Here is a 15561-nt window from a genome sequence, read left to right as displayed (position 1 = left end):
AAAGCACACAGAGTTGGACTGGGGGTCAGCTTTTCAGGGTCAACATAAGGAACGTGCTCCAGTCTCACTGGACACTCCTAGGAGTCAGGAACTACAAGGACACCAAATTAGATTAGCAAGAAGATTAGCCAGAATCTCTGGCTGGGCTGGTTGGCAAGGGTCTTCTCCAGCAGAAGGCCAGTCCAAAAAGCCTAGCTGTTCTGTCTATTATGCAGAAAAAAATGTGTGTGTGTGTGTGTGGTGTGTGTGTGTGTGTGTGTGTGTGTGTGTGTTTTACAACACATGGCAAGGGAAACAGAGTCAAAGAAATCAACTCAAGCAAAATAACTACAAGCATACCTCAGAGATAAGAGTTCAGTTCCAGACTGTCACAATGTCACAATAGAGCAAGTCACATGAAATTTTTCATTTTGTAGAGCACACAAAACTTATTCATACTGTATTGCAGTCTATTAAATGTGCAACAGCATATGCCTAAAGAAATATAAATATCTTAATTAAAAATATTTTATTGCTGAAATACTAATCATTGGAGCCTCTGTGTACACTCTAGAGGTTGTGTTCAGTGCTTCTGGCTACTGACTAACCAGGGTAGTGATTGTTGAAAGTTAAGGTAGCTGTGGATATTTCTTACAATTACTACAAAAAAAGAAAACGATGTTACTATCATGACAGATTTCTCTCTATAATATGCTGTGGTTTGGTGATAGTTTACCAATAGATTATCTTTTAAAACTTGAATCGATCATCTCAAACCTCATCCCTGCTTTATCATGTAAGTTTTTATAATACTGTTTTAAAGTACATAGCCAATGAGCAGTAATATTCTGAAAGATCTACAGTGGACTTAAAATATTCAGCAAGCCATAATGTAAACAGATGTATTATCCTGGCCCAGCTGCTCCATTTACAGAGCAGAGATTTAGTTCAATCCTTAAGGGGCCTAAGATTCTTAGAATGGTACATCAGCTCTGCCTTCAACTTAAAGTAATCAGCTACATTAGTCCGTAACAAGAGTCAGCATGTCATTTGAAGCTTTTTAAGCCAGTCATTGATTCTCTCTAGCTTTGGAAGTCCTAGATGGCATCTTCTTCCAATACAAAGCTCTTTAGTCTACACTGAGAAGCTGTTTATTAATTATCTTCACTAGGTCTCCTGGGTAACTTTTTCCAGCTTCGCCATCAACACTTATTCTTCACCCATATTTATATGTTATAGTCGTGGCTTCTTTCTTAAACTCATGAACTAACCTCTGTTAGTCTTAAGCTTTTTTAATGGAAGTTCTTCATTTCTCTCAGCCTTCGCAGAAGTGAAAAGTTAGGTTGATCCTGATTAGGCTATGACAAAAGTCTGTTGTGGCTGATTTGATCTTGCAAAAGATCACCGAAGCATTCTCTATATCAGCAAAAACAAAACAAAACAAAACAAAACAAAAAGCTTTGCTTTAAAAAAAATCATCTGTGTGCTCACTGTAGCAGAAATTTTAATTTCCTGCAAACTTTTCCTTTGTACTCACAATTTGACTAATTACTTAGTATAACAGGCCTGATTTTCAGTCTTTTTTTGAGGGGGGGGGGTCTTGTTATGTTGCTGAGGTAGCCTCAAATGCATACTCCTCTTGCTTCCACCTCTAAGTGATGAGATTATACTGTGTACTGTCTGGTCTATCTTGACTTCTGACATGTCTTCCTCACTGTTACGGGGTTAGAAATGTTACAGGGTTTGAGGGAAGGGAGTCCCCATCCCTCCAAGAGTCCACCACTAAGAGTCTCAAGCAAAAAGATGAATTTATTGGGTAAGCATAAAGCAAACTGAGTGGCCAGGGATGCAGCACAGACTTGGGAGCTGAAACTACGCCCGTGAAAAGTGGGCTTACCAGCCAGGGACACAGAGCAGACTTGGGAGCTGTCACCGTGACCCCAAGCAGTCCTTAAATTGGGGTTTATAAAGGTAAAAGCGGAGCACAGATGTAGGAGCCTGACGCAGGTGGTAGAGCAAGCAACAAACAACTTAAGCAAGCCATTTGCAGAAGCAGAATTTTAGGGTCAGGTTGACCTAATCTACTCCCCCCAACATTTCCTACCATGTTTCCCTAATCAAAATGGAGTCAGCTCTGTTCCCTACAACACTCACTAAGCTTATATTTATGTATTTTGATTTAAAGTAAGAATCATGTAACTCTTCTGTGTACTGAACACTCAGATCCATTCATTACTTTATTATTACCAATTGGCCTAATTTAAATATTGCTGTTTCTCAGAAAATAAGACCTGAGAGACTTCCAGGAAGACGGCAGAGGAGAAGCAGAGCCCTAGCTGAGCTCCCTCCGACATCGCAGTTTTCTCACCCCATAGAAACTTTTACTCCTAGAAAGACAGCCAAAGTAAGTTCTAACAGTACAGGGATTCTGGCCAGGAAGGAAAAATCGACTTTGCTGGTCTGAAAACACAGATTTGAGCTCCGGGCGGCACCCCACCGCCGCGCCAGTGCCGGCGCCGGCACAGCGCCCGGCACAGCAACCGCACTCCACGTGGCTAAAGCACACAGCGTAGACCAGCGAGAAATACTCCAGACGGCGGCTGAGCACGGACGGGCTGAAATCGCAGAGAAAGCATGAGTACCCCACGAAAGATATTCTCACTCACGCCCACAGAGCAGCTTCTGGAAGGCAGCCCTTCCCCCACCGCCAGAGCAAAGCGCCATCTTTGCCACTGGTATACGGTCAGACCAGATTGGAACTGAAGCGGGCATGGGGAAAGCGAGGTCAAAGTAGCCATCTTTGAAAAGGGCAGGAGGGACCGAACAGTGAGAGCCAACTCCGCCCAGGAGAACGCCCCGTGCCCTGGCGGGAGGCGAGTCCTGGACAGCGTCTTAGCCAGAGGTTCCCCGTCCTGGCCGCCAGATTTTCTAAATTTAAAGCAAAAGCTGCGAGCAGCTACCGGTGGCACGGAAACACCAGATGGAGGAACAAACAGTTCCTGGGACAGCTAAACGGGCCCGTCACAGAGGAAGCCCAATTCCCAGCCCCAAACGGAGCTGCATTCCATAGCCACCTCCACCAAGGAGGCCGCCTCCCCCAGGCAAGCAACTCTCAGCCAAGCAAAACAGGCCAGAGGCGCCCCGCCCTGCCGAGTCCACAGCCTATTCAAATCCAGGCATCAAAGGCAGGGGCCCCACAGCAGACAGAGGAGCCACAGTTCCTGAGACTGCTCACGTCCCCATCTACAGAGGACGCCAAGGCCCACCTGCAAGCTGTGCGAACCTCAGAGACCCAGGATTGCACCAACAGGGGAGAAGGGTCAGAACAGATCCACCTCTTGCATACTGAAATCAAGTCAAACCAGCCAATCAGGAAAATAGACTGCAGACCATTGCAAGGAAACCAGAGCCTGGGGAAAGACCACCCAAACAAGAAGGACTCCATTTTTTTTTTCTTTTCAAACATTTTTTAAACTCTTTTAAAAAAATTTTTCTTTTTAATTTTTTCACATCTGAAACATCGTTGGTTTTTTTTTGTTTGTTTTTTATTTGTTTGTTTTCCATTTTTACCGGTTTGTTTTATCAAGTTTTTTTGTTTGTTTGTTTGGGTTGTTCCTTCTCTGTTTTTTTTTTCTTTTTATTTATTTTTTCTTCTTTAAAAATTTTTTTTTCTCTGTTTAGTGTATCTGTCTTCCAGTATTTTTAATTTATTTCTCTCTTTGCATTCTCTTTCTTTAAAAATTACTTTCCTATGAATAACACCTCCACTCTTTTCTGCTAACTCTCCATTGTCTGTCATTTTAACCTTGTTCTTTCTACTGATTCTACTCTTCTCCACATTTCCACGTCACTGAAACTAAACCAAAATCACCACCACCACCCCAATACATTTTATTCTATTCTCTTTACTATCTCCAACTTACCCTCCTGACTTACTGCCTGGACCTCCAGGTTCCATTGACTCCTGGTTATTGGATAGAGGGTATCCCAGCTTAATCTGAGTTAATCAAAGGGGTTCATAGAGAAAGCCAGTCCTAAAAGAACTTAACATAAAAACAAGAATTGCGTATAGGGTTGTAACAGTAAATAAGTAACTACTGAATACAGGGCCCAGGATCGGTTGTTATATTGAAATTGTATTTTTTAGGAACACCAAATCTAACTTTATAGACAGGTATACAAGTTATCTGTATATAATTGTGAACTTGTAAGATTTACACAACAGTGCTTGGTAAGGGCTGCTTTGGGTCTTAAACGGTGCTCACAGGTGCTGGTAGACTGGCATTCCCAATTCAAATGGGCAGAAGAAACACAAGAAAGATGGCAAACAATGAAGTCCTATCCCCCACTCAAAACAAGCAGGAAGCAGAGCAGTCAATCAAAGACATAGAAGAGAACCCCCAAAAGGCTCTACAAAGTCTACTGATAAACATGATAAATGAAAAGTTTGAATCTCTTCAGTCAATATTCTAGAGCATGAGGAGGCAAAGCAAAAATTAATGGAGAATTTCATGGCATCCACAAATAGAAAGATAAATGAACTTCAAGAGTCAAATGAAAAGATAGCTACCCAGCTTAAAGATCTGAGAGACAACAATCAAAACCAAAGTAATGAAGTTAATGAAGTAAAGAAGTCCATACAAGACCTAAGAAATGACATGGAAATCATCAGGAAAGACCAGTCAGAAGGAAAAGAGATTCGAAATCAAGTAGCTAGCCTACAGTCCCGACTAACTGAAGCAGAGGATTGAATCTCAGGAGCTGAAGATTCCTTAGATTCTATGGAGAAATATCAAAAATCAATACAAATCCAGTCCAATCAACAAAACAGATCGCTACAGGAGATTCAAGACATGATCAGGAAGCCCAATTTAAGAATAATAGGTATTGAGGAAAACTTGGAGAAAGAAGTTAATGGGATAGGCAACCTATTTAACAGAATATTAGCTGAGAACTTCCCAAATATCCAGAAGGAAAGGCTTATACAGATACAAGAAGCATTTAGAACCCCAAACCGACCAGACCAGAATAGGACATCCCACCGACACATTGTGATCAAAACAGGATCAGTAGATTACAAGGAAAGAATCCTTAAAGCTGTTAGGGAGAAGAAAACAATCACATATAAAGGAAAAGCAATCAGAATTACCCCAGACTTCTCAGCAGAGACCATAAAAGCAAGGAGAGCCTGGAATGAAGTATACCAAACACTAAATAAAAATAACTACCAACCAAGAATTCTGTACCCAGCCAAACTCTCATTCATAGCCGAAGGTCAAATAAAAGTCTTCCACAGTAAGGAAAAACTGAAACAATATATCTCCACAAAACCAGCTTTACAGAAAATCCTCAAAGATGTACTACACAGGGAAAATAATCAAGATCCCAATACAGACAGAGAAATGAACCCTAAATAGTAAACATCAGATCAAGAAATGGGAAGACACTGCTTTAAACGAGGTAGTGATAATGAAAGGAACAAACGATCATCGCTCAATCCTAACTCTCAACATTAATGGACTTAATTCTCCAATCAAACGAGATAGGCTCATAAGTTGGATCAAAAATCAAGATCCATCTTTCTGCTGCCTCCAAGAGACACATCTATCCAGCAAAAGTAAACATCTTCTAAAAGTGAAAGGCTGGAATCAAATCTATCAAGCAAATGGCCCCCATAAGCAGGCTGGAATTGCAATCCTAGTATCAGACAAAATTGACTTCAAATTAAAAAAGGTAAGAAGAGACAAAGAAGGCTACTACATACTAGTAAAGGGATCTCCCCTACAGGAAGATATAACCATCCTAAATATCTACACACCAAATACAGGAGCACCCAACTTCATCAAACAAACACTACTGACTCTAAAAACACTCATAGACCCAAACACATTGATAGTTGGGGACTTTAACACTCCACTATCAGCTCTGGACAGATCAACACGCCAAAAACTGAACAAAGAAACCACAGATCTTAATAATTACATAGACCAACTAGACTTAACCGACATCTACAGAATATTCCACCCAGTAACAACAGAATACACATTCTTCTCTGCAGCACATGGAACATTCTCCAAAATAGATCACATCTTAGGGTACAAAGAAAATCAGTACAAATTCAGAAGTATCAAAAACATTCCCTGCATTCTCTCAGACCACAATGGAATAAAATTAGAGCTCAACTCAAACAGCCACCACAGAAAATCCTACACTTCATGGAGACTAAACAACACACTGCTGCACCATCAGTGGGTCATTGAAGATATTAAAACGGAAATTCAAATGTTTATGGACTTCAACCAAGTTGAGGACACAAAGTACCAGCTCTTTTGGGACACAGGAAAGGCAGTACTCAGAGGAAAATTTATACCTCTGAGTACATACATCAACAAACTGGAGAAACAGCAACTCAGTAATTTAAGGAAGCACCTTATTTTTCTTGAGAGAGAACAGCAAGCCAAACCCCAAGTCAATAGACGGAAGCAAATAATTAAAATCAAATCAGAATTAAATCAATTAGAGACGAAAAAAACCATTGAAAGAATCAACAAAACAAAGAGTTGGTTCTTTGAAAAAATCAACAAGATAGACAGACCCCTGGCAAACCTGACCAAAAAACGAAGGCAGCACACTCAAATAAACAAGATAAGAGATGAAACAGGTAACATCACCACAGAAATAACCGAAATTCAGAAAATAATAAGGGACTATTTTGCAAACCTTTATGCCAACAAATTCGAGAACTTGGAAGAAATGGATGATTTCCTAGAAAAAATTGATATCCCCAAACTCAACCATGAAGATTTAAACCTTCTAAACAGACCCAGATCCAGTATTGAAATAGAAACGGCAATTAATGATCTCCCATCCAAGAAAAGCCCAGGTCCAAATGGATTCACTGCAGAATTCTACAAGGCCTTCAAAACAGAACTCACACCAATATTTCTCAAACTCTTCAATGAAATTGAAAGAGAACGTTCACTACCAGACTCATTCTATGAAGCCAGTATAACCCTCATCCCAAAACCAGGCAGAGACTCATCACGGAAAGAGGACTACAGACCGATCTCCCTGATGAACATAGACGCAAAAATTCTCAACAAAATTCTGGCCAATCGACTTCAACAGGTCATCAAAAAAATCATACACCACGATCAAACTGGATTCATCCCAGGGATGCAAAGTTGGTTTAATATACGCAAGTCAATTAATGTAATCCACCACATCAACGGGAGCAAGCTAAAGAACCACATGGTTTTATCTCTGGATGCGGAAAAAGCGTTCGATAAAATCCAGCACCCATTTATGCTAAAAGCCCTGGAAAAACTGGGATTCCAGGGAACATTCCTGAATATAATCAAGGCAGTTTATGGCAAACCAACAGCTAGCATAACTCTAAATGGTGAAAAACTAAAGCCATTCCCTTTAAAATCAGGAACAAGGCAGGGATGTCCACTCTCTCCCCTGCTCTTCTACATAGTACTAGAATTCCTAGCCAGAGCAATAAGGCAAGAAGAAAATATAAAGGGGATCCAAATAGGAAAAGATGAAGTTAAACTTTCTCTCTTCGCAGATGACATGATTCTATACCTAAAGAATTCCATAGACTCTACCCCCAAGCTACTAGAGCTGATACAAAACTTTGGCAAAGTTGCAGGACATAAAATAGACCTTCAAAAATCAACGGCCTCTCTATGCTAACGACCCGAAGACCGAGGCTGAAATCAGGAAAGCAACTCCTTTTGCAATAGCCCCCAAAAACATAAAATACCTGGGAATAACCTTAACCAAAGAAGTGAAAGACCTCTTTGATGAGAACTTTAAAAGCTTGAAAAACGAAATTAAGTCAGAACTATGGAAATGGAAAAACCTCCCATGCTCCTGGATTGGGAGGATTAATATAATCAAAATGGCAATATTGCCAAAGGCTATCTACAAATTCAATGCAATACCCATTAATATCCCAACACCATTCTTTAATGAAATAGAGGAAGCAATCCAGAAATTCATATGGAACAATAAAAGACCTAGAATAGCAAAAACAATCCTAAGCAGAAAGAACAGTGCTGGAGGAATTACAATACCCAACTTCAAGCTGTATTATAAAGCTATAGTAATAAAAACAGCTTGGTATTGGCACTGGAACAGGCCTGAAGACCAATGGAACAGAATTGAAGACCCAGAAATGAACCCACAGAACTACGCCTACTTAAACTTTGATAAAGGAGCTAAAACAATAGTATGGAAGAAAGACAGCCTCTTTAACAAGTGGTGCTGGCAAAACTGGTTCAACACATGCAACAAACTAAAACTAGATCCTTATATATCACCCTGCACCAAAATCAATTCCAAATGGATAAAAGACCTTGAAATCAAAACAGACACCCTGAAAACACTAAAGGAAGGAGTAGGAGAAACACTTGGGCTCCTTGGCGCAGGACGGAACTTCCTTAACAAAGACCCAGAAAGGCTACAAATCAAAGAAAGTTTGGACAAATGGGACTGCATCAAACTGCAAAGCTTCTGCACGGCAAAGGACATAGTTCGCAAGATAAACAGAAAGCCCACAGACTGGGAGAAGATCTTTACCGGACATTCAACAGACAAAGGCCTCATCTCTAAAATATATGCAGAACTAAAAAAATTGCCTTTTTCCAAAGCAAAACCGCAAAGAACCAATAGCCCCCTCATCAAGTGGGCTAAAGACTTACAAAGAGACTTCTCTGATGAGGAAATGAGAATGGCCAAGAGACATATGAAAAAGTGCTCTACATCACTGGCCATAAAAGAAATGCAAATCAAAACAACATTGAGATTCCATCTCACCCCAGTAAGAATGTCATATATCAAGAAAACTAACAATAACAATTGTTGGAGGGGATGTGGCCAAAAGGGAACCCTACTTCATTGTTGGTGGGAATGTAAACTGGTTCAGTCACTCTGGCAAGCAGTATGGAGATTCCTCAGAAGGCTAAATATAGAACTCCCCTATGACCCAGCAGCCCCACTTTTGGGTATCTATCCAAAAGACCACAAACAAAATCACAGTAATGCCACCAGCACAACAATGTTCATTGCAGCACAATTTGTCATAGCGAGAATCTGGAACCAGCCCAGATGCCCCTCAGTAGACGAATGGGTCAGGAAAATGTGGTACATATACACAATGGAATTTTATGCCTCTATCAGAAAGAATGACATTGTTCCATTTGTAAGGAAATGGAAGGACTTGGAAAAAATTATACTAAGTGAAGTGAGCCAGACCCAAAGAAACATGGACTCTATGGTCTCCCTTATTGGGAATAATTAGTACAGGTTTAGGCAAGTCAGAGCAGAGCATCACAAGGCCCAAAAGCTATACCCTTATGAACACATAAGATGATGTTAAGTAAAATGAACTCCATGTTATGGAAACAGTTGTAACTACTTTCAACGTCTTATGTGTATCTGTAGCTTCTATTATTGATGATGTTCTTGTATCACCTTCCTGTGGTTGTACCTACACTATCTCTGTAATCTTATCTGAGTATATTGGAAACCGTGTATACTGGTATTGGAACTAGGAAATTGAAAGGGAATACCAAATTTGAGAGACACAGGGTAAAAAAAGACAAACAACTACAAAAGCAATAATTGCAAAACTGTTTGGTGTAAGTGAACTGAACACCTCCGTGGGGGGGGGGGGGGAGAAGGGAAAAGGGGAGGAGGGAGGGGGGCATGAGGGACAAGGTAAAAAACTGTATAAGAAATGTATCCAGTGCCTAACGTATGAAACTGTAAGCTTTCTGTACATCAGTTTGATAATAAAAATTTGAAAAAAAAAAAAAAGAAAATAAGACCTGAAGAAAGAGAGATAGGGAGAAAGAAGGTCAGTGGAACAATCCAACACACACACACACACACACACACACACACACACACACACACACACTTTTCTATTTTATATGGGTAGTTTGTGGTAACTCAATAGTAACATCAAAGATCACTGATCACATATAGCAAAAATAGACATAATACGGAAAAAGAAACTGTGAGAATTACCAAAAAATGACATATAGCCACAAAGTGAGCACATATTACTATTGGGGAAAATGCCATTAGTAATGAAACTGTAACCCTTCTGTATACCACTTTGACAATAAATAAAATTTTTAAATGGCACTAGGAAGTCTTACTAGAGCAGAGGTGCTACAAGTTTTCAATCTGTAAAATTCAAAATATCCACAATGTATAAGATGAAGTATAAAAAAAAGATGAAGTATTGAAAAAAAAAAAAAGGAGGGCTGGGAAGGTGGCTTAGTGGTAGAGTGTTTGTCTTGCATGCATGAAGCCCTGGGTTCCATTCCTCAGTAACACATAAACAGAAAAAGCTGGAACTGGTGCTGTGGCTCAAGTGGCAGAGTGCTAGCCTTGAGCAAAGGAAGCTCAGGGACAGTGCACAGGCTCTGAATTCAAGCCCCAGGACTGGCAAAAAAAAAAAAAAAAAAGTAAATAAATGTAAAATTTAAAAAAGGAGATATACTTGTATACAATTTACCTGACAAAGTTTCAAAATAACTACTGTAATGATAGTCACCAAGGTCAGGAGAACAATGCATGACAAAAGGATGATGTTAAGAACCATAAAATATTAAATATAAACTATAAAACTTTAAGTATAAACAAAACCATTGAATTGAAAAATGTAATTTATAAATTAAAAAATTTACTAGGAGGGTTCAACAGTAAACAAACCCTAATAGGAGAAAGGATCAGCAAACTCAAAGACAGGTCACTGGAACTGAATCCAAGGGTTAAGGAGGCTGAGGTCTGAGAATCACAGTTTGAAGCCAGCCTGGACCTGAAAGTCTGAAAGACTCTTATTTCCATTTAACCACCAAAAGCTAAAAGTAGAGTTGTGGCTCAAGTGGTAGAGTACTAGCCTTGAGCTAAAAGCTCAGGGATAGGTCTTAGGCCCCAAGTTCAAGCCCCAGGACTAGCTAAATAAAGAAAGAGTAAAGGTTTATGGGACACCATAGATAAGATTGATATTACATATTATATAAGTTCCAAAGGAGATAAGACAGATGAGTCAGAATTTTTTTTTTTTTTTTTGGCCAGTCCTGGGCCTTGAACTCAGGGCCTGAGCACTGTCCCTGGCTTCCTTTTGCTCAAGGCTAGCACTCTGCCACTTGAGCCACAGCGCCACTTCTGGCCGTTTTCTATATATGTGGTGCTGGGGAATCAAACCCAGGGCTTCATGTATACGAGACAAGCACTCTTGCCACTAGGCCATATTCCCAGCCGAGTCAGAAAATTTGTAAAACATAATGGCTGGAAAATTTTCTTTATCTAAAGAAGGAAGAAGATATTCAGATCAAGGAAGTACAAAAGACCTCAAATAAGATGAACATAAATCCACACTAAGATACCTCTTTCTGTGTGTGTGTGCCAGTCCTGGGGTTTGAACTCTGGACTTGGGTACTGTTCCTGAGATTTTTGTGTTCAAGGCTAGTGCTCTACCATTTGAGTCAAAGCTCTACTTCCAACTTTTTGTAGTTAATTGGAGGTAAGAGTCTCATGGACTTTCTTGCCCAGGCTTGCTTTGAACCACGATCCTCAGATCTTAGCCTCCTGAGTAGCTAGCATTAATAGGTGTAAGCACTGGTGCCTGCCACCAAAACACATTTTAATCAAGTTTACAAATGTCAAAAATGAAGAACCTTGACGGCAGCAAGAAAAAAGTGATTTATCATATTTAAAAAGTAAGATTATCAGTGGATTTTTCAGTAGAAATCATGCAGGCCAGAAGGGAGTGATGCAATGATATATTCGAAGTACTGAAAGGAAAATAAAATTAAACAAAAAACAGTTACAACAACAAAAAGCTTGACAACTCAAAATACTATAACTGGCAAAATTATCCTTCAAAAATAAGAGAAGCCAGGAGCTGGTGAATCATATCTGTAGTCATAGATACTCAGGAGGATGACACCTGGAAGATTTCAATTTGAAGCCACCTAGGGTAGAAAGCAACTCAGCCAAATCCTTGTCAGCTTGGATGCCATAAATACCTTTATAAACCATACGTATGTCCTAAATGGATACATTAACAGTCACACTTCTGCCTATAATGATAACTAATACATAGTTCTTTATTTTTCTGATGGTACTGGGGTTTGAGGTAGTGCTTTGTGCTTGCTAGGCAAAAAATCTACTCACTTTGTTGAGTTCATATTGTTTGGTCTATATTGTGCCAATGTATAACCTCTATCTCTAGATCCTCTGTTCATGACTATATATCGTCTAGTGGTTGTGCCTCTCTGACTGATAAATTAGGCCTGAGGGTGATTTCACAGGAAAAGAATTTTAAGGCTAGCTTCCTTTAAGTGGTCCTGAATTATCTGGTATTGCTTCTCCAATCTTACTTTAACAATACCATTCTATATTGACATTTCAATCATTGAGAGCACAAGACTGAATTGGCTTTTTGATTGCACACACAAACATGGGAATTCAGGTTATACTTACTAAAGATTGAATCAACATATTAAGACAACTTTTCTGAATCTCAGGGGGTACATTTGCAAAGCTTCTCTCAGACCAAAACCTTGCAAAGTGCTTTGCAATCCACCTGTTAAAAAAAAATTCAAATTAGAATACGGAAAATACTTCTCATTAGAAGTCAACCACATTTTTATTTTTAATTATAAAATTTAAACCACAGATGTTTTGACTAACTTTACTATTAATGAGTTCTATGGTGAACTGATTTACACACTTTCCTAGAAATACATATTTTACACCCATGTTGGGTCATGTGCAATTTTAATATAACCATGGTTCAGCTTAAATAACATTGATCCCACATATCTTGAATAATATCTAAATGAATACTTTCTACTCAACTGCTCTAACTAGAGTACACTAAAGTACACACACTGCACCCAAGAAAATAGTCTGAGTCTAAAACTCCCTTCAAAATTAGAATGAAATAATAAAATCTCTCAATTATTAATAGCAACACTATTAAGATAACTTACTTCATGCAGTCAGCAAAAAGACTTTCCACTCCAACTGAATGAGCAATAATGAGGCATTCTAGAATAGATGTCAATGTTCTGGAAACAGGCTAAAATTGATAAGGAACATCACATTTATTCTTTTTCAATTTGTAGAGGACCAGTTAGTTCATAAAGACAACATGATTTATACATCTAAACTACAGAATACATACATATAGTTAAAATTGGATGAATTTTGTTTGTTTGTTTTGTCAGTCCTGGGGCTTGGACTCAGGGCCTGAGCATTGTCCCTGGCTTCTTTTTGCTCAAGACTAGCACTCTACCACTTGAGCCAGGGCTTCATGTATACGATACAAGCACTCTTGCCAGTAGGCCATATTCCCAGCCAAAATTGGATGAATTTTAAGATTCAGGTTTTTTTTTTAACACTTAATTCTTTTTGGAATCCACTTCTTCCAGCATACTGTTTTCAGTCATTCTCTAGTCAATGTCTTAAATTCTTTTTTTCTTTAAAATACCTTTCTATACATAAACCTGAATATGGGTATTTGTATCACTTTAATTTTAATTGTCCAAACTAGGCAACAACTCAACTTCAGTTGGTGAATGGATAAGTAAACCATGCGATGGAATATTCAGCATTGAAAAATGAGCTACTGAGTCATGAAAAGGACATGGAAGAAAGTTTATGCATATTACTGGATATTAGTAAGAATACAATTTTAAAAGTTGGAGTATGATTCGAACTCCATAACAAGCTAGAAAAAGTAAAACTATGGGACAGTAAAAAAATGTAGTGGTTGCTAGTGGAGAGGGAAAGAATTTTTAAGGCCCTGAAAATATTCTATATGACATGCCAATAATAACTGCATGTTATTACACATTTTTCTAAACCTTCAGAAAGTACAATACCAAGAATGAACCCTAAACTACACTGATAATGACCAGTCAATGTAGCTTCAAACACGGCTGCCTGGTGAGGGATGCTACTAATGGGGGAGGCAGTGGGTAGATGGGATATCTCTGTATTCCTCCTTCCCTCTGGACAAACTATATAAGTGGGGTGCAGAGTAGGCTCCCCATGCTTTTTCTTCTATGTGACAAGCTAGCTTTAGCAGTTCTGAGGCAGTTGTCCATCACACTATAGACACATTTGTATTACTGTGTAGTGACATCTCGTTACAGACACACTTTCTTTATGATTCACTTGGCTCTCCCTCCTAACTTGTACTTGGCTAGGAAGATGGGGAAGCATATGAAAGAGAAGGAAAAAAACTTCCCACAAAATTCTTTGCAAACCTGAGAAAATCACAGCAGTTCCTCTTCTTTCAATTTCCCTAATTAAGGAGACTAGAGTAAACTGCAGATTAGAGGAAGCTAAGGGGTTCACTAACTTTCAGTAAATCTTGCACAGGATCCAACTGCTCATGGCTCTTTCATAGTACATGGTTTGTTTCCTTAGATATAACATATAGGTAGACAGGAAAAGTTCTACCCAACACCTCTACACAAAAATTCTATCCAACACAAAACACTGAAATTTAAATGTTACTAAAATAACCAAATTAGAAGTTATACAACACATATTACATCAAGTGCCCAAGAAGAGAGAAATACAATGTAAACAATTCTCACAAAAATTGTTTCAGTTGATTAAAATAACATGTTCATTGTAGCAAATGTATAAAATGAAGAAATGCAAGTAACAATACAAATAACCTACAATCAAATTACATTAAAACAGTGACAAACCTAAGAATAATGTGCAAAATGGGTTTGAAACTCATAGTGCAAGATCTTTATTTGGAGCAAACTGACTTCGCATGAACTACAATTAAAAATGGTGCCCAGATTTCACCTGGGAAGGGCTAAGTTTCATCCCAAGTAAATGGTACATAGGTATAGAAGGGATGAACATAACTAATGAAGTACTTGTGTAGCTCTTAGATTAAAAGAGAAGGTGACTGTAATTCTTGCCTTGCTTTCTCCTCCTACCAAACCCAGTGTCCCAGAAACACACTCTGAGTTATATAGGACATTCTTACCTCCTTTTAGTAAACCCTTCCACATAAATTTATTTTACCTGAAATTATTTAAGGTGATTTCTGATTTTTGCAATCATACCACACACTATTTCTCAACTGGAACTCCTATTACTTAGACTGATTTAGTACTTTTAATATTTAAAGCACTCTTATTATCAAAGTTAAAATTTAGTAGTTAATAGGCACTTTAATGTACTGGGGAAAGATTTCTGAGAATAATTACCTTCTGAAAGAAATTACAGTAATCTCTTCTTAAAATATAGATTGCCACTTCTTTTAATCCTTCTAGCCCATACATATCAGCGACATTGAGTATCTGTCTAAAATAAAAATGGATGTGCTGTTAATTCTCAAATTTAAAATCAAAGCATAATACACAGTAATTTCTGATAACATGTGGATTATTTAGAAAAAGGAATCTAAATTCTTTTGTTTTTCCTAATAGATATTTCTTATGGAGTATAGAAAGGACAGAGGGCAGCAGTTCAAAGCACTGACACATAATTTGTTTAGTGCTAAATAACAATAAATAT

At 38.6% G+C, this 15561-nt stretch overlaps 1 protein-coding gene across 4 annotated transcripts in view; it reads right to left on the bottom strand.

The window, feature by feature from the left end:
• The window catches only part of Btbd8 (BTB domain containing 8), an 89416-nt gene that overhangs the window by 28023 nt on the left and 45832 nt on the right, over positions 1 to 15561 (bottom strand). For all 4 annotated transcript variants that reach the window (XM_048351958.1, XM_048351959.1, XM_048351960.1 and 1 more), the window contains 3 exons: positions 15252 to 15348; positions 13002 to 13090; positions 12490 to 12592 (listed from right to left, as the gene is read on the bottom strand). In XM_048351958.1, the coding sequence (XP_048207915.1) occupies positions 12490 to 12592; positions 13002 to 13090; positions 15252 to 15348 (289 nt within the window). The remainder of the gene's footprint in view (positions 1 to 12489; positions 12593 to 13001; positions 13091 to 15251; positions 15349 to 15561) is intronic.

The sequence above is a fragment of the Perognathus longimembris genome, chromosome 7, assembly GCF_023159225.1.
Source record: "Perognathus longimembris pacificus isolate PPM17 chromosome 7, ASM2315922v1, whole genome shotgun sequence".
Classification (NCBI taxonomy): domain Eukaryota; kingdom Metazoa; phylum Chordata; class Mammalia; order Rodentia; family Heteromyidae; genus Perognathus; species Perognathus longimembris.
This window is presented reverse-complemented; position numbering and strand designations above follow the sequence as displayed.